Source organism: Lampetra planeri, chromosome 10 (genome assembly GCF_965212315.1).
Source record: "Lampetra planeri chromosome 10, kcLamPlan1.2.h2, whole genome shotgun sequence".
Lineage (NCBI taxonomy): Eukaryota > Metazoa > Chordata > Hyperoartia > Petromyzontiformes > Petromyzontidae > Lampetra > Lampetra planeri.
Window position 1 is genome coordinate 1864937 of NC_136116.1, and position 26158 is coordinate 1891094.

At 50.4% G+C, this 26158-nt stretch overlaps 1 protein-coding gene across 2 annotated transcripts; it reads right to left on the reverse strand.

Moving 5' to 3' along the window:
• Positions 1 to 3316: 3316 nt before the first annotated feature.
• GALNT4 (polypeptide N-acetylgalactosaminyltransferase 4) lies at positions 3317 to 20230 on the reverse strand. 2 transcript variants are annotated; one of them, XM_078597884.1, is made up of 13 exons: positions 19807 to 20230; positions 18097 to 18270; positions 17804 to 18040; positions 17024 to 17237; positions 16179 to 16348; positions 13969 to 14158; positions 13180 to 13365; positions 11050 to 11167; positions 9600 to 9776; positions 9300 to 9431; positions 8299 to 8409; positions 7446 to 7598; positions 3317 to 6651 (listed from the first exon to the last, which is right to left on the reverse strand). In XM_078597884.1, exons 3-13 carry the CDS (start codon positions 17970 to 17972, stop codon positions 6523 to 6525), a joined length of 1749 nt encoding a protein of 582 aa, XP_078454010.1. In that variant the 5' UTR covers positions 17973 to 18040; positions 18097 to 18270; positions 19807 to 20230; the 3' UTR covers positions 3317 to 6522. The 2 variants fall into 2 exon arrangements, with proteins under 2 accessions (XP_078454010.1, XP_078454008.1); XM_078597882.1 differs by having other exon boundaries at positions 17804 to 18270.
• Positions 20231 to 26158: the final 5928 nt, after the last annotated feature.

The window sequence follows — 26158 nt, forward strand, 5'->3', positions numbered from 1 at the left end:
CGGTATTGGGCCTTCCCTAGGTCGACTCAGCCTTAAATTGGTAGACAAAGGCGGCCGGGCGTGGTGCTGGACATCCACCCCCATGCGTGCCGTCTTGGCTTTCATAGGCGCTCACTAACGGCATTTGCCCCAAAAATCTCTGTGCGTATGCATCTATGTAGCAATTAATCTAAATATTTCTGTTTTTAGGCAAGGTAATGCGAATACATACTTGTTTGAAGCAAAAATATAACTAAAATAAATCGTCAATAACTATGGCGCTTGAAAAATAAACAAAATGGACATTTCAGACAGACCTGGTTTTCACATGAGGACGGCTGCTTGCGTTGTGGCCGAAACGTCGTGAGAATTATTTTATTGTTTTATTTTTATTATTTTATTACTTCCCTTCTACGTGACTTTACCGAAAGAAGCAAGAAGAATGTTCTTCCTGATTAACACTTCAAGTTCTTCTTGTTAAATTGTTGAGGAAAAGGGTCTCGTCTATTTGTCTTGCTTTCAGCTTGCATCTGAAACATTGTGAGTGTTATCAGGAATCCATCCGGCGTCCAGGCCCGAGACTCCCTCCAGCTCCCAGGACGCTCGCTGGCGACCACCACGTGGCTCCATCAGCACGAAAAACACCGATTTCACTCTCGACGAGGGGACGATTCAGAGCCGGCGCTACCACAATTTCCCAAGTTCTACGCTCCTCGATAACATTAAGATGTGTCAGCCAATTAATGAGGGGGTGGAGGGGGTCAAATTGAAGCACCCAGATAAAACTCAAGCATGCGAGGGGGCAACACTCTATCCCATACAGATCGCTAGACAGAGTTGGTGGAGTCCACATTTGTTGTTACCGCCTTCTGCTGGTAAGCCAGGCCCACGGTAAGGGAGTTTCGCTACATTTGTGAGGTGATCCACCCAACGCTCACCTCTACAATGCTGAATTACCGGCTGCCACGTGTATAGCCACCATTGCCCGGCCCGGTTTGTGGTGCCGAACTTTGAACCGAAATGTCGCGCCACCCAGTTCCCAGCGAGACGTAATTCAACGATTCAGCTGAACACGCAGCAGGCTTTCGCGACCAATATTATTCATAATAAAGGTTTTTGGGTTCGATCGCGTAAGTGTAAATGTGTCGTAACCCTCCATCACCCGACAGCCAGTAAGGTTTGTCACGTAAACAACGCGCCAATTATATTCTGAAGCGGTAATTAATTGGCACGTTACATTTTTATTTAAAGCTTTCATGACTGCAGGGATTCATATTCTTGGTTCTTTCGGTAAAGTCACGTAGAAGGGAAATAATAAAATAATTATAAATATTAAAAAAAAATTGTATTGTTTTATATTTATATTATTTAAAAAAAGTTTTGTTAATTTATATTTATATTATTTACAAAAAAATTGTAAAAAAATTTTATTTCTATTATTTTATTATTTCCCTTCTAAGTTACTTTACCGAAAGAACCAAGAATATGAATCCCTGCAGTCACGAAAGCTTTAAATCAAAATTTTACGCGCCAATTAATTACCGCTTCAGTCCACCGGTGTGGGCTGAAGCAGTAATTATGAATTGGATGATTCTCGGCAGGTGACCCGCGGGTGACCCGCGATGAACATGCACCGACCAGCAAGCCTCAAAAACGTCTTCGGACCGACCCGAAACATAAACAAACCAGCATTGCGTGTCACGCGGGGATACCCAACGGATACCCGGACGCGGGACTCAGAGAGTCGAGATGGTGTGAACCACCTTCACGCGTGGAGGCGAAATGCAATTCACTGCGTGGAATCCACATGCACCGCATCCCAAGACCATGATAGGCGGACGAGGAAAGTGTTGAGCCTGTCCCTGAACAGGGAGTCGACAGCACGGGTGGCAGTGGAGGAGGGTGGGGGGCAAAGGATGAGAGACCTCCGACTGAGCGAATGATGATCGGGGTAATTCAAGAGAAGGCATCAGCCACTCGTGTGGAGAGTGCGTGGTGAGGGGGCGAGTGGAGAGTGAGTGGTGAGGAGTAAAGTGAGAGTGGAGAGGCAGGCATGCGCAACAGCAGTTACGCTCGTCTCTGGACACCAAGGACGTGTCGTGGCTCCAGGTCAAGTCGGCAGCGAGATCCCGCCAGTAAATGCACGCAGCCTCCCGGGAGACCGGGTCTGGCGATATCCCAGCAGCGTCAAATCAGCCTGGCACGGGCCTGGTGAGGTGGCCAGAGCTCATCCACTGTCCTCGTGGCCCCCAGGGGTGAGGAATGTGACTCAGTCGGAGCCAGCGTTGGCTGAGCCCTGGCTCACGAGAGGCTAAAAGTGCTGCCACATATCATCGTCAGGCCGTGCAGAATGTTGACGGTTCCATACCTGGCCCACGTCGGGTTCCCTTCAGCACGAGACGGAGTGTCGCCACCTGGTGCTCGCAGCGGTGAGCAATGCGCAGTGAAGATGGGAGGGGGAGACAGGCGGGGCTTACAGCATGGGGTTTCACACGCTCCTAACACTCACACACACACACGCTCCTAACACTCACACACCTAACACTCACACACGTAACACACACACCTAACACTCACACACACGTAACACTCACACACCTAACACTCACACCTGTGTATCACACACACACACCGAACACAGCTCACAAGTGTCTATAATCACACCTGCTTGGGGCCCCCACACTTGCACAATACTCAAACCTGCTCAATACTCTCTACTAACACACAGGCACACCGTCTAATACTCACACCTCGCAAGTCTTACTTGCACACACAGCTACCCACACGCCACATCTGCCTCACACTCGCGCCATTAGCCCACAATCACACTTGCCAAACACCCAAACTATACACCTGCCCACACTCAAGACCACACACCTGCTCACACTCAAGACCACACACCTGCCCACACTCAAGACCACACACCTGCCCACACTCAAGACCACACACCTGCTCACACTCAAGACCACACACCTGCTCACACTCAAGACCACACACCTGCTCACACTCAAGACCACACACCTGCTCACACTCAAGACCACACACCTGCCCACACTCAAGACCACACACCTGCTCACACTCAAGACCACACACCTGCTCACACTCAAGACCACACACCTACTCACACTCAAGACCACACACCTTCTCACACTCAGACCACACACCTGCTCACACTCAAGACCACACACCTTCTCACACTCAGACCACACACCTGCTCACACTCAAGACCACACACCTTCTCACACTCACATCTGTTGCAATAAGGACGAGCACACAGTGACGCAAATAGACCCTACGGGGGAGAAAGACAAACAAAATCAAAGACGCAACGTGCAAATGCATTCAAACGTAAAACACGATCCTGTATTCGTGTGTTCAAATCATAGGGGCAAACCGAGAGTGAAACACGAGCACCGCGTGGGCCGACTCTCCACTCGCTGTCAACGAAGGCACTTTCACCAAGACGGAGTCCGACACCCACACACGGCGCGAGACGTGGGCGCTCCTGCCTCACTCGGCCGCTCGCCCCCCCACGGCAGAGGGCAAGCGTCGCTACCAAAACGGGACATCTCGTTTGACGTCTCCGCTGGAGGGCATGGGGCACGGGCCGCTGACACCCCGTCAGCAGCGTGTACCGGCAGACACGTGGAACGTGCGTACACACGACACCCCCCCCCCCCCACACTGGTGCGGGCTTCTCGGGCGTTCAAAATTATATCGACACACCGCCATGTGCTGGACGTGATAAATGACTCGAGCAGATGAACGTATGCACGTATTGAATTCGCTCACGCAGTGTTTGTTTACTAGAATTTTAACGGAATAAAAACACCATTCCACGCGTCCTTTCTTTGACTCGTGGCCCACAATGGTGTCCCACCACTGTAAAGAAATGCGCGATGTTGCGTTCACAAACTACACGAATGAACATTGTGAATGCTGTGTTTAGCCGACCGATGCCAAATTTAAATGACCAAGGGACTGCGTGCGACTTCAACCCACACACCCAATTCCCTGGCCCATGCGGTGGCTGCTCTCCCGTCCCATCCAGTGGGGTCAGTTGTCACGCGCTCCAACGCTCCACAAGAATTCGCCCACAAACATCATGGGGCCTCCGTCGACCACCAGCAGCAGCAGCAGCAATAGGTCGACATGTGCAGCAGCGGAGACGTTGCAGTGGCACGAGCGGCAAGGAGGGGGATGCCATGTGAGGGGTCAAACGTGGGGGCAACAGTAGAGGCCAAAGGTCAACACAAGGAAAATTCCAAAATTCGAAGCCAAATGCCAAAATTAGAAACCGAAATGGGAAGTCAAACAAGGGGTCAAACGTAAAAAAGAGGAAAATTCGAAACACGGGAGTCCAATGTCAAAACGAGAAGACAAAACACGGGCTCAGTCCACACCAGTAAACACGCAGTTTGCAGAAGGGTGCATGTGCAGAATAATCAAGTTTCTCCCGTACGCAAAGGTATAAATTCATTACAATTCTAACAACGGTAATGATGATCACACCCCATTTTTAACTTACAACTCGAAGATTTTGTTTGCGCCGTTCTTCGGGCAACGCAATGACATTTTTGCACACGTAACAAAAAATAAACATGCACGTAAAAATCCGCAGCAGAAAAAAACTAAAACCTCCAGAGAAACATAGACACGCTGATCACAGTATAATCACTTACCAACCGGTAATGTACAGTATCAGCAGAGGTTACGGTTAAAGGCTTTTCATTACAGAGCCGTGTGCAGACAGCTGGGGCATTCGCAGGAGGTAGCCGTCTTACTTAAGGGTTTGAAGCAACTACCCGCAGCGCCACCACCAAACTCAACCACAGCCCCAAAAACGACTAGCACACCAACAGTATCTCCACACAGCATGACCACCAATAGCCCTGCCTCCCAAGCACACAAGGTAGATTTGCGATTATCATCGCGTTGGAATTTGATATCCGCTTAAACTATAATTATCCCTAAACGTCTACTAAAGTGGATTTAATCCCACTATGCAACTGCTAGAAATAATAATTATATATAAAAAAAAATGTTCGAGCGAGATCACCGCCCCTTGCTCCTAACGCTACACACAGAAAATGAGTAAATATCGAGAGCTCGGAACACGGCCACACCGTCCCTCTGTGGCGCGGCAATCGGTCACCGCTCCCCGAGCCCTGCACAGAGTGCTCCTCCTTCTGGGAGCACAGCGGGGCACATGCACTCCCCCCCCCCTCCCAGGGGGAACCAAATACAGTATTCACCACTAAGTCCGAAAGCCCTTCGAGGGACGACCCTGATCATCGATATCCACTGTGTACCCAATCTGCGCGCATATCCCGAGCAGTGCGTGAGGTAAAAGGGAAACGTCACTGTGAGAGTCACACTCTGGGTGCTCATCGTTCAGCGACCATCGTCCTTTGTGCTGTCCAAACGGAACACAAGACCGTGTCTCGCTCCAGGCTTCAACAGGAAGGAGAGCGCAGCAATGACTAGTTGCAGAACCGTCCACATTCACCGGCCGTGACCACATGCGCGGTTGCTAAAGTAGTGAGCGGACGCACAAAATTAAAAGACACCACTCAGCCATGTGACCTCTCTGGCAAAAATCGTGGCGGCGGTGGCACGCACGCTCGGCTGCACGGGAGTGGCTTTTTCGCCAGCGGAGAGGCTCTGCCATCAACGGATACAAGCACGAACCTCCGCGAGATCTTATAATGCTGCTCACGCGGGACACGGTGCCGTGGCACGCCAACAGTTTGAGGTTAAAGCACTTTGTGCCTGCAGAAGCCACGGCGGCATGACTCGGTGACACAGCCGGCAAGAGACCGCGTATTGTCCACACAAGTGCAGGCCTAGGCACGGTTTAGCACTCGCGCAAGCGGAAATACAAACGTTGCATAAGGATCTGCGCCAACTAAACGAGCTGGAACAAAAGTTTTTTTTTTTAGTAATGGCACAGCTGGCCGACTGTCATGAGGCTGTGCTGAGTGGCCCTCAAGGCGAATTGCCAGTGGCCTCTTTGGTCACCACTCATCTCCAGTGCCTTAGTTTCACTTGCAAAGATCGAAACATTAATTTCGAGTAAAACGACACAAGGATCTACACAACTACCACAAGATAAACAAATTCGCTCCTCCGCTTTACAAATACTATACATAAATATGCATATATTGGTGGGATATAAATATGCTCTTCTTTGATAAAGGCCACCTTTGGAATTTCTTTGGTAAGTAACGAGCGATGCAGATTTACAGCGCCGACGAAGAGCTTTGAGCATCGTCGCACGCACCCCTTCACACCGGTCCGCGCCAACGCCGCGGTACAAAGGGTGGTCCCCAATGTGGAACATTTTGATCCTGCACTCAGTAAACACTTGCCCCCGCCAACGCAGGCTTGTCCATGGGTATAACCCCATTCGTGGAGCGGTCATGGGAGAACACGTGGGTCGTCATTAACCACCGGTCCCACTCGTTTGCGGTAATCTTTGGGCGCGAGGGTCCGGGGGAGGGTTGGGAGGGGAGGGTGAGGTGGGGGTCAAATGAGCAGGGGTCACTGGAAAGTCCACATCTGGTTCTTGTCATCCGGCACGCAAGGCCTGATCTCGACGTCGGCCCGGCCGTCCGGTTTGCGGAATGCGGTGAGGCACACGTTTCTGTGCGCGTTGTACACGGTGCCATCCTGAACAGCGTAAGCACGCGCACACACACGCAGATGGGCACGGGCAGACACAAACACACACAACGAAGCACAATGGATTAGATACGAGCTAGAAAAGCGTGAAGAGAAACACCCTTACACCTCACGCAAACAACTCTGGCGCACAGGCCCATTGTTAGAATATAATATAGGACTTCAGCCTGGAGAAACAGGAGTGAGAGCAACGTAATTAGACAAAGTCGAGGAAAGAAGGGCACAGTGGATTCAACACAGTAGGAGAATGAGTCCAGACAGGATCCAGTGCTTGGCGATGCCACACAGAAGTGGAAGGAAATAAGAGTAAGTGGAAGACAGAGAAAAGCAGGCGGATAGACACAGGGATAGATCATCTAAAAGATAAGGATTGAGACTGAGAGAACCCATGATACTGGCGAAAGACAGAACTATGGCAGAAAATAATCGGGCTCCACTATCGCTAAATGGCGCTTAGGAAGCCACTGGAGCTATGCACTTTCAAATCTAAATTAAAAACGAATTTCTTTAGAACTGCTTTTTGCATTTAGTTTGTTGTCCTTCCCCCCAACTCTGATTAGCATGGTTAGCTACATACGGTGTGAGAGAAGTCAACATTCATACGTACAAATGAGCTTTCGGAAGGGAAGGGATAACGGAACTTTGAGTTAACTTTACTGTCGGACGAGCGACATCAGGGAACGCACCACGCCATTGTCATTATTGACCACCTACGCTTGATCAGCAAGGCCCACGCTTCCCCGGCTTGAGACTAAGTTAACGTCCAACCAGCGGCGACGCACCTCGCGGAAGTCCCACACCACGCTGGGCGGGTTGCTCTGACTGTCGGGCGGGCAGTGGCGCATGGCCACCTGCGGCTTCCCGTCGCGCACCTCAGCGCACAGCTCCGTGGCCGAGTTGAAGCGCAGGTCCTTGCGCGTCGTGTACTCGAAGAACTGCGAGGGGGCAGAGGTCGCACGTGTGAGTGATGGGGGGGGGGTGAGGGCGTGGCCCCACGCTCTCCTCACTTTCACTGCATTTCACATTAAGGGGGGCACGTTTCATAACGACTCAACATGTGCAGGGCTGCTGCAGCGGTGGCGTGCTGCCACAAGCGCTGTGCTACGGGCCCCGACTGAGGGACGGAGAGCTCCAACCTTACTTTGTGATGTAAAACACAATGGGAAACATCGCCCCAGGCTGAACACACACCCACAGATTGATTCACATAATGCACAATGCTACACGCACCGCACCGTGAATTTGGCGACCCTGCGTTTGATTCCTAGCCGTGGCTAACATCAGTGACCAGTGATATTTGAACCGGTTAGGAGCCGACTCCCACGACCAACATGGCCTGGGGAGGATCTCAGCCATCAGCGGATTGAGGGTTGTAAACTATAAATAATTATTTCGCTTAACCAGGCAGAACCAAACACGAAAAGGAAATAGTTGCCCTGGCAGTTGTAATGTATTAAAGCTTTCATGGCCAAAAAACTGGTTACCTACGACATGTATTTTCACATGTGTTAACCGAAAGGTGAATTGTACAACAGGTGAATGTGAAGTGCGAGTCTGCCGAAACCAAGACTTAATATGACGTGTCAGAACAACTCAGTGTAGGGAGGGGCTCAGGTTCAGCAGCAGAGGGTTCACCTGGTTTCCGCCCTGGCCATGGCAGGGGTACAGCGACAGCATGGCCCCCGTGGGGTTGTTATCCGGAGCGTTGTAGTCGATGCACTCGGATTGAATCCCCTTGTTTTGAATCTGGAGAAACCCACAAATTCTATGGTTAGACAAACCCCACAGGTGCCGGTGTCGGTGATCTCAAAAAAAGAGCAGAGGTGGTGCATATAATAGTGATCTCAGTCATTTAACATGGAACACCTGGGTCTGTCCTGTGACCTCCTGACAGTGAGCCTTTGACACTTCACATGGCCTCAAAGTGTACCTAGCCAACTGTTTGGTTCTTTCGGTAAAGTCACGTAGGTAGAAAAATAATCCAGCAGTGGAACTGCTGGATTAATTTTTTCCGCCTGAGGACGACCGCTTGTGTTGCGATCGAAACGTCGTGATATATTATTTTGGTTTTATTTTATTTGATTATTTTTCTACCTACGTGACTTTACCGAAAGAACCAAAGAGTATGGATTCCTGCAGTCACGAAAGCTTCAAATCAAGATTGTACCTAGCCTGTTTAACACGAAACAGGCTTTCGTAACTAATATTATTCATAATAAAAGTTTTTGGGTTAGACCGCGTAAGTGTAAATGTGTCGTAACCCTCCATCACCCGACACAGCCAATTAGTAAAGGATTTGTCACGTAAATAAAACGCCAAATAGTTACTACTTCAGCCCACTGGTGTGTTGGAGAGTAAATCCACAACATTTACAATTTGAGTACTTTGTTTCGCTGGTAATTACATCCAGCATCATCGAGCGACGATTCTGGCAAATCACTCGTGTACGATGACAGCTCTTGCCCCAACAGTCTGTTAAATCCTACAAGGCGGATCAGCCTTGTTGTAAGGGGTCTAGTCTGTGCGTGGGTGTGTGTGTCCACGAGTACATGCGTCATACGCACACAACACGAGTGTGAACGCGTGTGCACGAGTACGTGTGCACTAGTTCGTGCGCGTGTTCGCGTGTGTCTCACAGCTCCGTGGAACCCAGGGCGATCCTCGGGCACGTGGAGGTCTGGGTAGATAGTCTTCAGGTACCACTCAAAGCTCTTGCAGCCCAGCTTCTCCCGCAGCCTCTTGCGCTCCGAGAGATCCCCATACTTCTCCTGCACAAATACACGCACGCGCACACACATTAACGAGCGTAGCAACCGCAAGTGCCGAGCGTTAACGAGCCGGTGCCTGGCGAGGCGATGCGAGCGGAGCGAGCGGGGCGAATGGGGCGAGCGGGGCGAGCCGGGCGAGCGGGGCGAGCGGGACGAGCGGGGCGGCACCTTGCGTCCAGGCGGGTTGCGGTTGTAGAAGTGCTCCTTGTAGGAGTCCATCCAGACCTCGGCGGCGCGCACCGTGTTTTGCAGGAATCGCGGCCGCGGGTACGGCGCCTTCTTGGGGAACACGTGGCCCACGTGCGAGCAAGGGTGCACTTCCAGCGAGCCGCCGCACTGCCACACCTGGCGAGGAGGCATCGGTGAGCGTGCTCGAGTTTGAACGGGTCAATGTTACTGCGGTTGCCCGTGACCAATAACCTGCAATGCGACTGGTCTCGTCAGATCTCGCAAGTTAAGCAGGCTTGAGCCTGGGCAGTGCTTGGATGGACAGATTCCATTTCCTTCAGATGACAAGGTTAAATTTGCAACAAAATTTTCAACATTATATTTATATAATATCCTAGGTGGCTGACTTATTTGTATTAGGCATCGAGGGCAGTAGAGGGCTGTGCAGTAAAATCCATTGTTGTTTAACATTCCCCAAGGATCCCCATTATAGCCTTAACAAACTCTTGAGACAAGTGCTTTTCGAAAAAAGGGCCAGCACGGTGCCCGACCGCCTTTGTTTCCCGAGTGGCGATGATGACACATCACACCAGGTACTCCTTTTTAGGCTGAGTCGATCTAGCGGAGGCCCAGGACCCAGGACCAGTTCAGATAATTGTCACTGTTGGTGGCTGTGAACTGGAATCGAACTCGGATCACCAGATTTGTAGCGCAATGCGCTAACCATTGCACTACCGCTCTCCCCACCCCTCCATCACCACCCAGCAGTGACCAGCATTGTGCAGTCGCCAAAATATCCCTCAAGGTCCTCATACAGAAGAGAAATCACAAACATGTCTGTGTACCACAATTCGGGAAACCCTATTATCAATTCCCATTTGCATTTATCCAGAAAAACCTTCACTGAGTCTCAAGACTCTATTTCAGGAGGGCCCTTCTTTGGGATGGTTGGCCAATCCAGTTAACTTACTTTTTAAGGAATATTTTGCACGTGGGAGGACAATGAATGGCCAAATAAACTCCATGCATAGGTTTACTTAGAGGTCCGCACAGTCAGATTCACGAACCAAGCTGCTGTAGTGACATTTTCAGGTGACTGCAATTGGGTCGGTTTGGGAGTTTCACAAATCTGCGCGATCCGCCAACCATTGCCACCAAAGCGCTAGATTACAGATATGCGTCATGACCACCACACCGGCTAAAAATAAAAAAAATTACCAAAGTGCAATTGTGTCAAAGTAACAATCCTCGCACTTGAGCAACTGTGCATACATACACACACACTCAGCCACTTACACACCCCCAAACATTCAAGAACTAGACATTTCCCTTTGTTAGGTTTGTAACAAGATAGTCTGTGTGACCAGGCGCTCAAGCAGTTTTTTTTTGGTGGGTGGAAACACTCCATAAATTATCTGCTCTGCAACCGGAGCCATCCCAGTAGACTTACCCGGAAGGAAAGCTCCAGGTTCTCACCACCCCACACCTCCATGCCCTGGTCGTACGTGCCAATGTGATCAAAATACTTCTTGCTCACGGCAAAAAGACCACCGGCCATGGTGGGTGACCTACGGGAGGGGCCCAGGGGGCGGGGAGGGAGGTACAAGAGATGGACAACTCCCATCATTAGTTCATATCGTAAGACCCAATGGCATAAAAGGCCCAATTGCATGGAAGCCACAGGGTGGTACACTGTCTGGCTGGTCTGTAGCAATGGAACTGGGATTTGATGAGTTTGGTTCACGATGAAGGATCATTTGTTTCTCCGGTGTGAGCTGGGTACTGGCAGGTGGCACGACGGGAGAGCCGATCCCTTGCCTGCTTAATGAATTGATATCGTAAGGCACACAATACAAGCAGAGCCCTAGGCCATATACCAACTCATGGACAAAATCGTAAAGCATGTTGTTACATGCGTTCGTACAGCGTCGCAGTGGTTAGCACACTGTATGGAGAACCCAGCCATGGCTATCGTCATTGGTGAGTGATATCTGAATTGTTTCTTGGATCCCCTTTCACCAACACGCATTGATCACTGTGGTGACGTATGGATGAAAGACATTATTTTCCACATATAACAATGGCTTTTCACACTAAGGTTCAAGGATTTTACATTGCATATTTATGCGTTTTGCATCAACGGTGACAGCCGATACGTTTGCAACTTGCTTAGGTGTGTCTATAGAATGTACATCGTGCCTCACACCTCATTGATGCATATTCGCTCAAGCACTGTGCCCACATGCAGCCCTTTTGTCAATCCACTGGGGGATGAAGGCCTCCCTACACCGTGCGAGCTGTGGGGGTTATTTGACCACGCTTCACCACTCTGGTCAGTGCGGGTGGGTGAAGATGGGAAGCGTCGACGTGGGACCGTAGAGGTACGGTACAACGATGGATTTTGCTGCACTGCCCTCTACTTCCCATCATGCAGCCACGCATCAGCCTATGGGCATTCCGTTTGCGGACAGTGGTCACTCGATATTAAGCGCTTTACATACCGTGTTGTAAAGAATGTTAATTAAATAAAGCTGGTCATGAACAAACACGCGAAAATGTGGAAGGTAAACACAGCTATGGTTACTGCCCGTCGGCATACAAGCACTGCCATTCAGTGCTCTCAAGCAAACGCCACACGTGTCCCACGTGCCCCCATCTGCTGGGGCTGCAGTGCGGCGCGTGGTGTGGGTTGGGTTTCAGGCCGTGGGACCGACGTGTTCACCTAAAGCAGCACGGTGACGGAAACCCATTAACCCAAAACAATGAGCTTTGTGTGGCCGGTAGGGGGCGCGACGGGCGTGGGTCGGGGCAGCACGCACGCCGTCCTCGCGGCTCGTCCGAGGCCACGCTCCGTGACGACACCCGCCCCCCCCCTGCACCCCCCCCCCCTGCACACGTGGCGCGCCGCCGCCTCGACGGCCGCGAGTCCCGGCCGCTTTCCAGTTCTCTCGCTGCGAGAACCCTGAAGCCCAGCAGCCTCTCGACCAGCCCAGTTTCCCACCACGGGCAGGTGGGGTGTTGTTATGCAAGATTGCTTCATGTCGATGACCTTCAATAACTATAACCTCATTTTCGAACGTAGTTGTTTCCAACCAGCCTGTTTGTTACTGAACGCCGTACAAGATGTGGATGTTGAGAGCACTCATCTGCCTGGCTCTTCATCATGGGCTTCATAACAACTAAGATATACACAAGCGTTATTAAAATCAAATGAGTAACTGCTGATCTCATGGTGACAGCCCTAAACCAGTGACGGAAATTCTGAAATCAGACAGCAGGCATACTCTAATGAATATATATATGCATCAGAGTATGTTTTTTGTTTGCATTCTGACCACAAGTATTGTGGTTAATGAAGACATGATTCCTTGTAAAAGGTTTCAGTTTGGTGTTTTCAACATCTTAACACCTGTTTTGTTGCCAGCAAAAAGGGGAAAACCTACTCTCATATTTTGGTACCGGCAAAGGAGGTCCCATGATGATACCGAATTAAATTCCTCCACTCGAGTGTGCAGGAGGGAGAGTGAAAGCCGGGCATTAGCGCCGTGCGGGGGCCCGCGTGGCACTGTGCGACGCGTACTGGATGGGGTCGATGCGGGAAGCACGGCGCGAGCGTTCTTGCTCGGGGACGCCGTGCCACTGGAAGGTGAGGCGCCAGTCGAAGCCCCCGATGGCCGGCTCGCTCGTCTGCATGTAGAACTCAAACGTGTTCCAGTCGATGGTGTCGATCACGGGACAAACGACCGCCGTCTCCTTCTCCCAAATCCTGCGGAAACGTCGGGTTGGCGCCGACGATGGAGAATGGTGATTGTTTATTGACGGACGGTCACAATCTGTACTCGATGGTGAATTTTATCGGTAGAGAGCAGTCAAAAAATTTGGCAGGGAATGATTTGGAACGATTTAGATTAATGATTCGATACAAGAATAAATCATTGTGTTGCTACTGTTGTGCTGTACAGAAATAGTCAGCATATTTATTTGTAGACAGAAGCAGCCAAGGATAGGCATAGGAAAAAAGAAAGCCTTGAGCATGAATTTAATCTGGGGCAGGGAGCAAACAGCACAGGCGGCTTGAGGAAGTGAGTCCCACAGAATGAGTAGCTCCCACTAAGCGAAGGGTGATTTGGATGTTTCAAAAGGGAGCCATTACTTGTTGAAGGGAAGAATACGTAGCAGGGAATACTGTGAGATGAGAAACGAGAGGCAGGAGATTGCATGGAGTGGGGTAGAGGGAGATGAGAAGAGAGAGGTAGAATAATGTTAAGGGAGGAGTGGAGTGAGATGACAGGGGAGCGGTTTCAGCAGGGGCGAGTCCATGGAAGGTGACGGACGGTGCGATGGTGAATTTGATGCGCAAGCGCGGTACCTCTGGAGCAGGGGCTCGATCCAGCCGGGCACACACTCGCAGTGACAGTCGAGGAAGGTGAGCACCTGGCCCGTGGCGTGGGTGGCGCCCAGCAGGCGCGCACGCACCAGCCCCTCGCGCTGTGTCGTGCGCACCAGGCGCACGCGTTCCAGCGTGCTGATGTAGTCCTCCAGCGGAGACTTCAGGTAAGCTGCTCGTGCAACAATGAGCACAAGCACGCAAGTACTATGTTTATAACTATGTTTATTTTACCAGGTAAGGCCCACCGAGCTATATCGCTCTTTTTCAGAAGAGACCTGGCCACAAATCATAGCTCAACTAAGTGGATTATCATGTGGACATTTATAACAGCCAAATACTCTAAACACGTGTTTCTAAATGTGGAGGGAAAAACCAAAGGATCCGGAGAAAAATCCATATGACCACATGGAGAACATTTAAACTCCAAATATACAGGCGTCAGGGTCGGGATCGAACCCACGACCTCTTTTATACCAGGCGAGGTAGTTAACATCTCGCCACCGTGGCGCCCCGAAACGATCGGCCACATCACGGTTTTACCGTGAAACACGATTCATCATCTGCAAGTGGTTTTTGGGTGAGGCCACGTAATGATCTAACTTGAGAATGCTTGATGCAGTTTCAAGCGAAATATCGTATCTCATTGCTAAATTTGGTTGTACATGTGAATATTCAATTTATTTGGTTATGTCAGGTGCTGGAATGTTGCACACCAAAAATATGGCCAGGTCATTACATGGGCCAATCCAAAAAGGAATTCCGATCATAATATTGGCTGCGAAAACCATGCTTCATCACGATTAGTCTATTACATGTCAGGCGTGGCGAGCTGATATATAAATTACAGATAAGGAGTATAATAAACTGAACGAACTTGTTGAAAAAGGGACCTTACGGCACCATTTAAACGTGAAATGTTTACGAAAAAGAATATCTAGGATTTTTTTGCACTGCTACCAACGTGCACAATAAAGTTTTCCCCACCGATAAAACATTTCATTAGTTCACTCAACTGGGAGTAATGCGACTTACGAGCTTCTTAGCTCACAGGGTACTTCAAAATAAACTGAACTGAAAGAGTTTTTGCAAGGGGTTCCGGTAAAAGGGCTCAGGAAACCAGAGGCACTGGCCCAGTGCCCAAAATGCTCCCATCCCTTGTAGCCACAGTCCCCTCCGCAGCAAACGTGCTATTGCTGTACCGTTGTGCAGGCCCATAAGGGATCACCTCCCCCACACCGCCACACTACCCCACGTGGCTGCTATTATTTCGTTTTTAACCACTGCAATTTTTTTTACCCAAGTTTATTCTGAGTGCACGAATCTGCATCCTGTCACGGGATGAAGCGTCCATTTGGAACTCTATCGGAGCAGCGCATTACCCCACAGTCGATAACGGCCTGTGGAAACAGATATCACAGAACTGATTTTGGGATCCCTTTAAGTGTCCTGTTATACACAATAAGACTGCAACACTTTTATACGAACCCTGTTGTAAACCCATACCTGGAAGTTTAGCAAATTAAGCGGAAAAACAAACATTATTTAATGGGTATTTTCGTGCAGTGACCGATAATGATCAGGCTGAGACCAATGACTTCACTACAGCTGAGAACCAGATTTAATTATTGATGGTCACTACCCAAATTCGAACCCAGGATCTCAGTGCCATTGGTTCTCGGTGCTCTGAACTTGAGCCATCCAGCCTCACTTGTGGTTGTTTTTAGAATATATATTTCCGATGTTTCTGGAAGCAATATCAAGTAAATGGGTGGAGTGGTGGTACACTGGCTATCACTCTGAAATTTGAATCCAGCATCCAGAATTTGATTCCCTCTGCCCCCTTTACGAACCAACACTGAGCAGCATGCTGAGGCTTGGTGTACGGCCAAAACACCCACACGACTGATGTGGTGTGGGGATGCTTTCATCAATTGGTGGATTAAGAATGGCTGGGATTTATGGATGAAGGCCTCCCCCAACAATCCATCAAGCACCTGCACAAAATCCGATTTCATTGCTCCACCTCTCCGGCGTACGTCCTTAAATAATTTTTAAATTAAAATAAAATAGCCGATCGATGTGACAGCAAGACGAAGGTCAACGTGGAGTGCAAAAACGAGCCCCAAAAGGAAACCATCGCGGCCGAAAGCGGCGCGTGCGAACTTTCGTCTTTGACGAACGCGGCGCACCTCTGTCGCTGAAGTCATCGACGAGGATGATCTCGCGCAGCAGCACGGCGGGCGAGCTCTCGAGCACGCTGTGCACCGTGCGCAGCAGCGTGGACCACGCCTCGTTGTAGAAGGCGATCACCACCGACGTGGTGGGCAGGCGGCGGTAGTCAAACTTCTGCGCCTTGCACCTGTGGGCGGCCACGTTTACGGTATTGCCGGCGCCCGGCAGGCGCGGGAAATTTGGCAAGCAGTTGACGCTTTAGCCAAAAAACAAACAGCTTTTGTTCCTTTCTCGCCTTCCCGCATGCCGATTACAAACATTGTGCCCGCAAGTGAACACACTTTCAATGTTTACTGTCATAAGCTCACTGTTAATAAATACGTAGAGGTGTAACAAAACATTGTTCCTGAAGTCTTCTAACTGGAAAAACACTTTAATGCAATTGCCTAAACCAAGGAGGCATCCTAGGCTTACAGCGTTTATCTTCTCCCCTGTGAGTGAGCAACGACATCCACCCTAGTCTCATTATTGCCACCCTCAATGTAAGAAAACATTCTTACCCCATATCATCCTGTCCAAAGGTTCCCCTTAGCTACTTAAAACAATGTAGTCCCTCCAGTTCTCCTTATCTCATCATGCACATGGCTTCCTTCACACTTAAAAGCTTCACGTATCAAAATTGTGTGTAATTGGCATCAAAACTATACAAAACAAACTCTAAGGCATTCCTGTGACAATCATATGTACTGCACAGGATGAAAAGCATACATAACAGAAGAACCAAGGTCCATCATTTTTATGATTCTTGAGACTCGGCAAGACGTTCCATTAATTCCCATAGACGTTATTGAGGAGCACTTACTCATACATGCGGCCATCGGGGATGTGGCGGTGCAGAGAGATGCGGTCGCTCAGGTAGATGTTGAGGGCGTAGCGCTCGATGCTCTCCTCCTCCAGCTTGCGCTCGGACGAGCCCTCGGGAAGGTTGAGCCGGGCCGCCTTGGCCCACTCGCCCAGCGCTCGCTCGTCCGGAGGGGGCTTGGAGTACAGTGGTCGCGACAGGTCCTCCTCCACAACTACAAGAAGCAAGAGGTCATTTGTAGCAAACTCTATTGGAGCCACCGCATCTCACAATAGCCTGCTCCCTTCTGCTAAATCTCCCAGCTGCTCTTAAGTCTCATTATCATCACCATGTGGAATTAGGTCTTTCCCTGGTTACCACTCCAATGCCTGTCTCAGCAACCCAATATATTCTAGATTTGAAGCTTTCGTGACTGAATATGAACCCAATATATCCTTGCTGCTGAAAGAAATATCCCTCCCAGTAAGCGATGTGGCTCTCTGAATGTGTAAAAAATACCATCATATATTTTTAATTCATTACTTACATTCTCCACAATGACGAGAATGACAATTTTGTAATCGAATCCATTCTGCATGTCCTCCACCCAGCACAACTTTCCTTTCCCTATCACATCCACAACACTTTTTTGACAATTTATTTTCTGACCTTTCCAAACCGCTTGCCCCTCTCCTACCACGCATGTGTTTCTTGTCCGCACACTTAAATCTGCACGGGCTCTTTAGGCTACGGCGTAAACGCGAGCGTCGTGATGTGCCCGTCCCCGGCCGGAGCACGGACCTTCCTGCGACTCGCCCTTCTCCGCTGGCTCGAAGGGCTGTGCTCGCTCGCTCTGCTCGTGCGAGCTCGACGTCACGAGCTGCACCAGCACGTAGGCGAACCACACGAGGCTCAGCAGCACCAGCGCGCGGCCCAGCAACGACCAGCCCCGCCGTGACGGGGCACGCATGCCGAGGCTGTGCGTCGCGTGGTGTAGGAATGTGGCGTGCCGGTGTGCGGCAGCCAATTGCTGTCAGCGTAAGCTCGTTGTTCGGTTTGGTGAACGGCGATCGTGATGTGGAGTGCGGTCGAAGGTGTGCGTGGCTTGGAGTGTCTGGTTAGTTGCGCGAGCCAAGTGGAGCGTGTGCGGAGCGTGTGCGGCGCGTGGTGTGTGCGACGTGGAGCACGTGGTGTGTGCGGTGGGGTGCTGGGGACACGAAGGCGTCTCAAGCGACAGGATTCACGTCACCGCTATCCACACCCCTCATCTGGAGACAATGACAAACAGGGGGTATGTGGAACACGGGATTAAAGATTAGTTTTGACTGTGGGGTGAGCACAGCACAAACAATGCTAATAAAGGATTTTGCATTTCAAAACAAAGTCTTTAACTTTGCATTACAAAAGTATTTGAATATTACTGGCTTCCCTGCATTGACGTATCATCTGTTTATGTCCAACTTAATTCCAGGTGCTGTTCTATCACGCTACATGTCATTGAACTAAATTACCCTTGACCACCTCGGCTCACAATCATTCCAGCACAAGCCAACAAACACGACCTTCCTCCAACAACTACAATCCTTCTCAAACTGTAGGCTCTGCTGGCGTGCCTGAGCTTCCTGGAAACCTCGCGATGATGCGGCCACTTCAGTTCAGTTTCATCTATTAGGTATAGCCCTGTGAGCCATTCGGCTCTTGAATCGGGTGCAACTGCAACAAACAAAAACGTGAACAAGGAACATCTTAAAGTGACTGCCGGCAAACAGAAAAATCCAGGAAAAAGCAGCCAAGTCTTCCAGAAAAAGCACCGTGTATCATTGCTGTGTGCAAAAATCCCAGGGGGATGCAAGTCAAACAATAACAACCATAAGACAATTTAGATTAAAGTTATCAGTCTAACTTTGTACAACAACAAACAAATATGGCTAATCCAAAACGTTTTCGAAATCACCAAAATAAAGCTATAAAAACAATGTAACAGTGATAATAGGAACTGTTTCAGAAAACGCCTAGAGTGGAGTATTAATCCCACAAGTTTATCGTTTGAGTGTCGAGGCGCGTGAAATGACATTTAGCATCACTGAAAGTGTTTCATGAAACTGGACACTGCGGGGTTATTTTAGTTTTTTGGGGTAACGCAATTCAAGGTACAACGCTTTATCGATCCACCGCTGGACGAATGCCTCGCGACAACTTTCAGCGATGAAGGTTGTGCCCATACTTCACCACGCTGGTCAGTTTAGTTGTTTTGGAGTGGGGGGGGAGGGCTATTTGCTATTTTCAGCAACACTCACTCAATTACAGCCGATTCGGCCACGGAGCAAAGGGCAGCCCCGACCGGGCAAAGAAGGAACTTGGCGACATCTCCCTGGCGGCGGCGGGGGGGGGGGTGAAGGGGGGGGGTGAAGGGGGGGGGGTGAAGGGGGGGGGTGAAGGGGGGGGGTGAAGGGGGGGGGGGTGAAGGGGGGGGGTGAAGGGGGCCGCGTTCGGGCGTCACTCGTTCACGACGCTCGCCACAGGGGTGGCTGAGACACCTGCTCGCAGCGGCAACTCGCCTGCCCATGAGCGAGACGATGAACCCTCGCCCCGGGCAACCTTCACCCGTCGGTTCCGTCTCCTCCCAAGGAGGCGCCGCGAGACGCGAATTCGACCTCGGCCTGCCACGATCCGAGCCCACCCTGCCCGGGGGTCAACTCCGCCACAACCCCGAACATTGAGGGGGGGGGGTACAGCCCCCTCGTCGAACTCCACGAACCCCTAGGGCGGTGGGGGGCGCGCTGGGGTCCCGGACCCCCTCTCACCCGCGTGGCGCCGGCGAGGAGGGACGACGAGGCGAGGAACTCTTCTCGCTTCCAGAGAACCTCCACCGGCACGAGTGGGTGGTGTGTCAGTAGTGGTAGGTTAGTTAGTGTGTTAGTAGTGGTGGGTTAGTGTGTTAGTAGTGGTGGGTTTGCGAGTGAGCGCGTTGGCAGTGGCAGTGGCAAGTCGGCAGTCGCGGGCGCGTGTGCTGTGGGGTCGGAGTTGAGTGGCGCCACCGCCGAGCGCATGATGAGCGTAGCTTAGTTGCGCGTGGTGTGGTGTGTGTCCGCCGTCGGCGTGTGTAGCGAGAGCGGTGGGTAGCAGCGGCAGAAGTAGTCCGTGCCGTGCTGGTGTGCCGCAGCCCGGAAGACCAAACAGCCCAACGTCACGCGGCACGGAGCGCCCCCTCACGCCCTGGTCCACCTCACGACACCCACAGCCCACCCCTCGACCAGCACCCCCCTCGACCAGCACCCCCCATGCCTCTGTGCTGGTCCACACCTGGCCGAGTGAGCGAACAGGACCAATTATTCGGAGTGGGCGGGGAAGTGCACACGTGGAGGAGGCGAGAGGGCGGGGACGCGGACACGTGCACGAGAGATGACACCCAGCCCACGAACTCCACATCATCACACACCCACACGCCTCCCACTCTACACTCTCACACACCTCCACTCACACACTCACACACCCACATACTCACACACCTACACTCACACACACCTCCACTCTCACACTCACACACCCACACACTCTCACACTCACACACCCACACACTCTCACACTCTCACACCCACACACTCACACACCTCCACTCACACACACCTCCACTCTCACACTCACACACCCACACACTCTCACACTCACACACCCACACACTCTCACACTCACACACCCACACACTCTCACACTCACACACCCACACACTCTCACACTTACACACCCACACACTCTCACGCTCACACACCCACACACTCTCACACCCACACACTCACACACCTCCACTCACACACACCTCCACTCTCACACTCACACACCCACACACTCTCACACTCACACACCCACACACTCTCACACTCACACCCACACACTCTCACGCTCACACACTCTCACACTCACACACCCACACACTCTCACACCCCTCCACTCTCACACTCACACACCCCTCCACTCTCACACACCCACACACCCACACACTCACACACCTCCACTCTCACACTCACACACCCACACACTCTCACACCCCTCCACTCTCACACTCACACACCCCTCCACTCTCACACACCCACACACTCTCACACTCACACACCTCCCACTCTACACTCAAACACACCTCCACTCTCACACTCACACACCCACACACTCACACACCTCCACTCTCACACACCTCCCACTCTACACTCTCACACACCAACACACACACACACACTCCTCCACTCTCACACCTCCACACTCACACACCTCCCACTCTACACACTCACACAACCAACACACTCTCACACCAACACAGTCACACACCTCCACTCTCACACACACCTACACTATCACACACCCCCACCCTACATCCTCACATGCCCACTCTCATACACCCACACTCTCACACACTCGCACACCTCCACACTCACAGACCTCCACACTCTCACACACACTCACACCCCTCCACACTCTCACACCCACACACTCACACACCTACACCCTCACACACCTCCACACTCACACACCTCGACACTCACACACCTCCACACTCACACACCTCCACTCTCACACACCCCCCACTCTACACACACCTCCACACTCTCACACACACCTCCACACTCACACACCTCCACTCTCACACATCTCCACTCTCACACACCCACACACTCACACACACACTCTCACACACCCACACACCTCCACTCTTACACACCCACACTCACACACCTCCACACTCATACACCTCAAATCTCACACACCTTCACTCTCACACACCCACACTCACACACCTCCACTCTCACACACCTCCACACTCACAGACCTCCACACTCGCACACCTCCACACTCACACACCTCCACTCTCACACACCTCCACACTCACACACCTCCACACACACACACTCACACACCTCCACTCTCACACACCTCCACACTCACACACCTCCACTCTCACACACCTCTACACTCACACACCTCCACACTCACACACCTCCACACTCACACACCTCCACTCTCAGACACCTCCACTCTACACACACCTCCACACTCACACACCTCCACACTCACACACACTCACACACCTCCACTCTCACACACCTCCACTCTCACACACCTTCACACTCACACACACACACCTCCACTCTTACACACCCAAACTCATACACTTCCACTCTCACACACCTCCACACTCACACACCTCCACACTCATACACCTCCACACTCACACACCTCCACACTCACACACCTCCACACTCACACACCTCCACTCTCACACACCTCCACACTCACACACCTCCACACTCACACACCTCCACTCTCAGACACCTCCACTCTACACACACCTCCACACTCACACACCTCCACACTCACACACCTCCACTCTCACACACCTCCACTCTCACACACCTCCACTCTCACACACCTTCACACTCACACACACACACTCACACACCTCCACTCTTACACACCCAAACTCATACACTTCCACTCTCACACACCTCCACACTCACACACCTCCACTCTCACACACACACACTCACACACCTCCACTCTCACACACCTCCACTCTACACACACCTCCACACCCACACACCTCCACTCTCACACACCTCCACTCTCAAACACCTCCACACTCACACACCTCCACACTCACACACCTCCACACTCACACACCCCCCACTCTACACACCCACACTCACACACCTCCACACTCATACACCTCCACACTCACACACCTCCACACTCACACATCTCCACACTCACACACCTCCACTCTCACACACCTCCACACTCACACACCTCCACACTCACACACCTCCACTCTCACACACCTCCACACTCACACACCTCCACACTCACACACCTCCACACTCACACACCTCCACACTCACACACTCACACACCTACACACTCACACAGCTCCACACTCACACGCCTCCACACTCACACACCTCCACACTCACACACCTCCACTCTCACACACCTCCACTCTCATACACCTCCACTCTCATACACCTCCACTCTCACACACCTCCACACTCACACACCTCCACACTCACACACCTCCACACTCACACACCTCCACTCTCACACACCTCCACCCTCACACACCTCCACACTCACACACCTCCACTCTCAGACACCTCCACTCTACACACACCTCCACACTCACACACCTCCACACTCACACACCCCCACACTCACACACCTCCACTCTCACACACCTCCACACTCACACACCTCCACACTCACACACCCCCACACTCACACACCTCCACACTCACACACCTCCACACTCACACACCTCCACACTCACACACCTCCACTCTCACACACCTCCACACTCACACACCTCCACACTCACACACCTCCACACTCACACACCTCCACACTCACACACCTCCACACTCACACACCTCCACTCTCACACACCTCCACACTCACACACCTCCACACTCACACACCTCCACACTCACACACCTCCACTCACACACCCCCCACTCTACACACCCCCACTCTATACACCCCGACCCTATAAACCTCGAAGCCACACACCCCCCACTCCAGTCTACACCCCTCCGGACCCAGAATACACCCTCAACTCCAGACTAATACACCCCCCCCCACCACGATGTTCACACCCACATTCTGCGCTCTTAAACACCCAGTCCACCTCCAATCTACACCTACATCCATGCCCCTAGATCACTATCCACACATCAAGACCCCAATTGCACACCAGTTTACACGCCCGGCTGCTGTGCAGGTGGCGTCACGTGTGTGTGTGTACAGTGTGGTATATGTGGCAAGCCCACGTTGAACAGGATATTGCTTGACACTGCCACGTGGAAGACTGCATTGTAATGTCTGTAAACATGTCAGTTGAATTGTTAAAAAACGATACCGCGTACCTCTCAACACCTTATCAGTGCCTACCTTATTTCAGACTAATTCAGACCTTATTGGTCACCCCGTGCCCTTATAAATCTCAACGTTCATTCTACAAAGTCCCATCACCAGGGAGAAACACAAATAGACGATAAAAGTGTGCCCTATTAAAACGGCTAGATGCAATAGGAACCTGAAAACTCAAAACTTCCCTGTTCGAGAATACGGGTAAACCGCACCGATCACTTGGTTACAATTTAGCCCATGGCCAACGCCCGCCCCCTTCAAGTATTTAAACCATTCCAGGGATGTATATGACATCACAGTCCCAGTGCTCACGCATTGTCATATCAAGTGATTGATCATACTGGTGTTTCAAACTGGAACGTATAATACTGCCCATAAATGTCGAAGAGCAAATGACAGGCGAGTCATAGTCGTGGGGCACTTGGGGAGTAGGGAGGCGATAGTTGTTCTTTGTAGACTTGTGGAAAGCAGGGGGTACTGCAGAAAAAATGCTTTCACGTCTATGCTCCCCACCTTCAACCACAATGATCAGCATGAGGTATGGATTGACAAAGGGCTGTATGAGTGGCTGTTACCGTCACCAAATCTCAATGCATCTCCGTATCCATCCACCCATCCACCACTTACTGTTGAGGTGGCTTTGCCCAGAGGTTCGTGGGACTGAAATGCACTGGCATGAATGAAATAGGCTTCGAGAAGTAACAGTACAGTTGATCGTCAATTATCTGGCGCACAATTATCTGGCAGTCCCGGGCCAATCCGGTAAAACCGCTCCGAAAGGCTGTACCAGTCCAACGATCGGCAACATGCGGGACAAAAAAAGTAGCTATGCTTGATTTGTCTTAAATATGATGGACAGTACATTATACACTACATACAACTTAATGGAAATACTGCACGTATATACATCACCCAATGCGGAGTCTTCGATATTGGAGTGGTAAGTACGAAACAATAAATACAGTAACTTTTTAAAGTCGGATATTTGTTTTTTGGTATGTTTATGCCAATTTCATATAGTTTACAAAAAAAAACATCGTCATACAAGAATGTAAAAAAAAAAATCTTAAACAATCCATCTTCTTGGTTCTTTCGGTAAAGTCACGTAGAATGTAAATAATAAAATAATAAAAATAAAACAACAAAATAATTCTCACGACGTTTCGGCCACAACGCAAGTAGCCGTCAGGTGGAGAACAGGTCTGTCGAGGAGACAGTCTGAATGACAAGCCCCAGGCTTGGAGCGACTATTTAAGCTGGGATGGGGGGACGAAGAGCGCCTTGACAAAATAATTTGCATATCAAGAGGAATTTAGCATATTTATGGGAAATGCAGATATGCGATTAGTACTACTTGTGAAATGCGTAGGAGGTTTGGTGAGGGGTTTAAAGTCATTGTGCCCGTGCATTATGCAGGATTAGCAGCATCAAAGGGAGGGGATAGGGGTAGCATTAATAAAGGGACGGAGTGTTAATAGTATGTAGCTGCAGTAACTAAACCATCACGTAAACAACTAAAGTATAAACTACTAAGAGGAAGCAACGAAATATGTACAACTACTCTCCCATTGACATATTTCGTTGCTTCCTCTTAGTATCTTTCACACGACGGGCAATGGTAGTGTATAATAATAAATAGTATAAAATTGTAATGCTTAATATAATGTACAAAGTAATATATAGTATCGTAATTGTATAATGAATATACAGCAGTGTGATACACATTAGGGTGGGTAGAATAAAGGTATAGGGTGGTGTATAGCAATACAGTATATAATTGTCTATGGCAGTATATAGTACGGTGTAGACTCGTGTGATGTAAGAGAATAAAGTTTAGATGGAAGCATATTATATTTTTTGCGACATAGAATTGTAATGTATTACTTACTGTTAGTAACTCAGCTTATTGTAGAGTATATTTAATATACTGATGATACTATGTAGTTTATACTTTAGTTGTTTACGTGATGGTTTAGTTACTGTAAGCTACATACTATTAACACTCCTTCCCTTTATTAATGCTACCCCTATCCCCTCCCTTTGATGCTGCTAATCCTGCATAATGCACGGGCATAATGACTTTAAACCCCTCGCCAAACCTCTTACGCATTTCACAAGTAGTACTAATCGCATATCTGCATTTCCCATAAATATGCTAAATTCCTCTTGATATGCAGATTATTGTGTCAAGGCGCTCTTCGCCCCTCCATCCCAGCTTAAATAGTCGCTCCAAGCCTGGGGCTT

Bases quoted from the DNA above. Each gene is read 5' to 3' on its own strand.
- GALNT4 (XM_078597884.1), bottom strand. From the start codon at position 17,972: ATGCGTGCCCCGTCACGGCGGGGCTGGTCGTTGCTGGGCCGCGCGCTG. The intron at 16,349-17,023 runs GTAAGTGCTCCT...GGCCGCCCACAG, and splicing joins CCCGATGGCCGCATGTATGA to GTGCAAGGCGCAGAAGTTTG. The intron at 9,777-11,049 runs GTAAGTCTACTG...CCTCCTCGCCAG, and splicing joins ACCTGGAGCTTTCCTTCCGG to GTGTGGCAGTGCGGCGGCTC.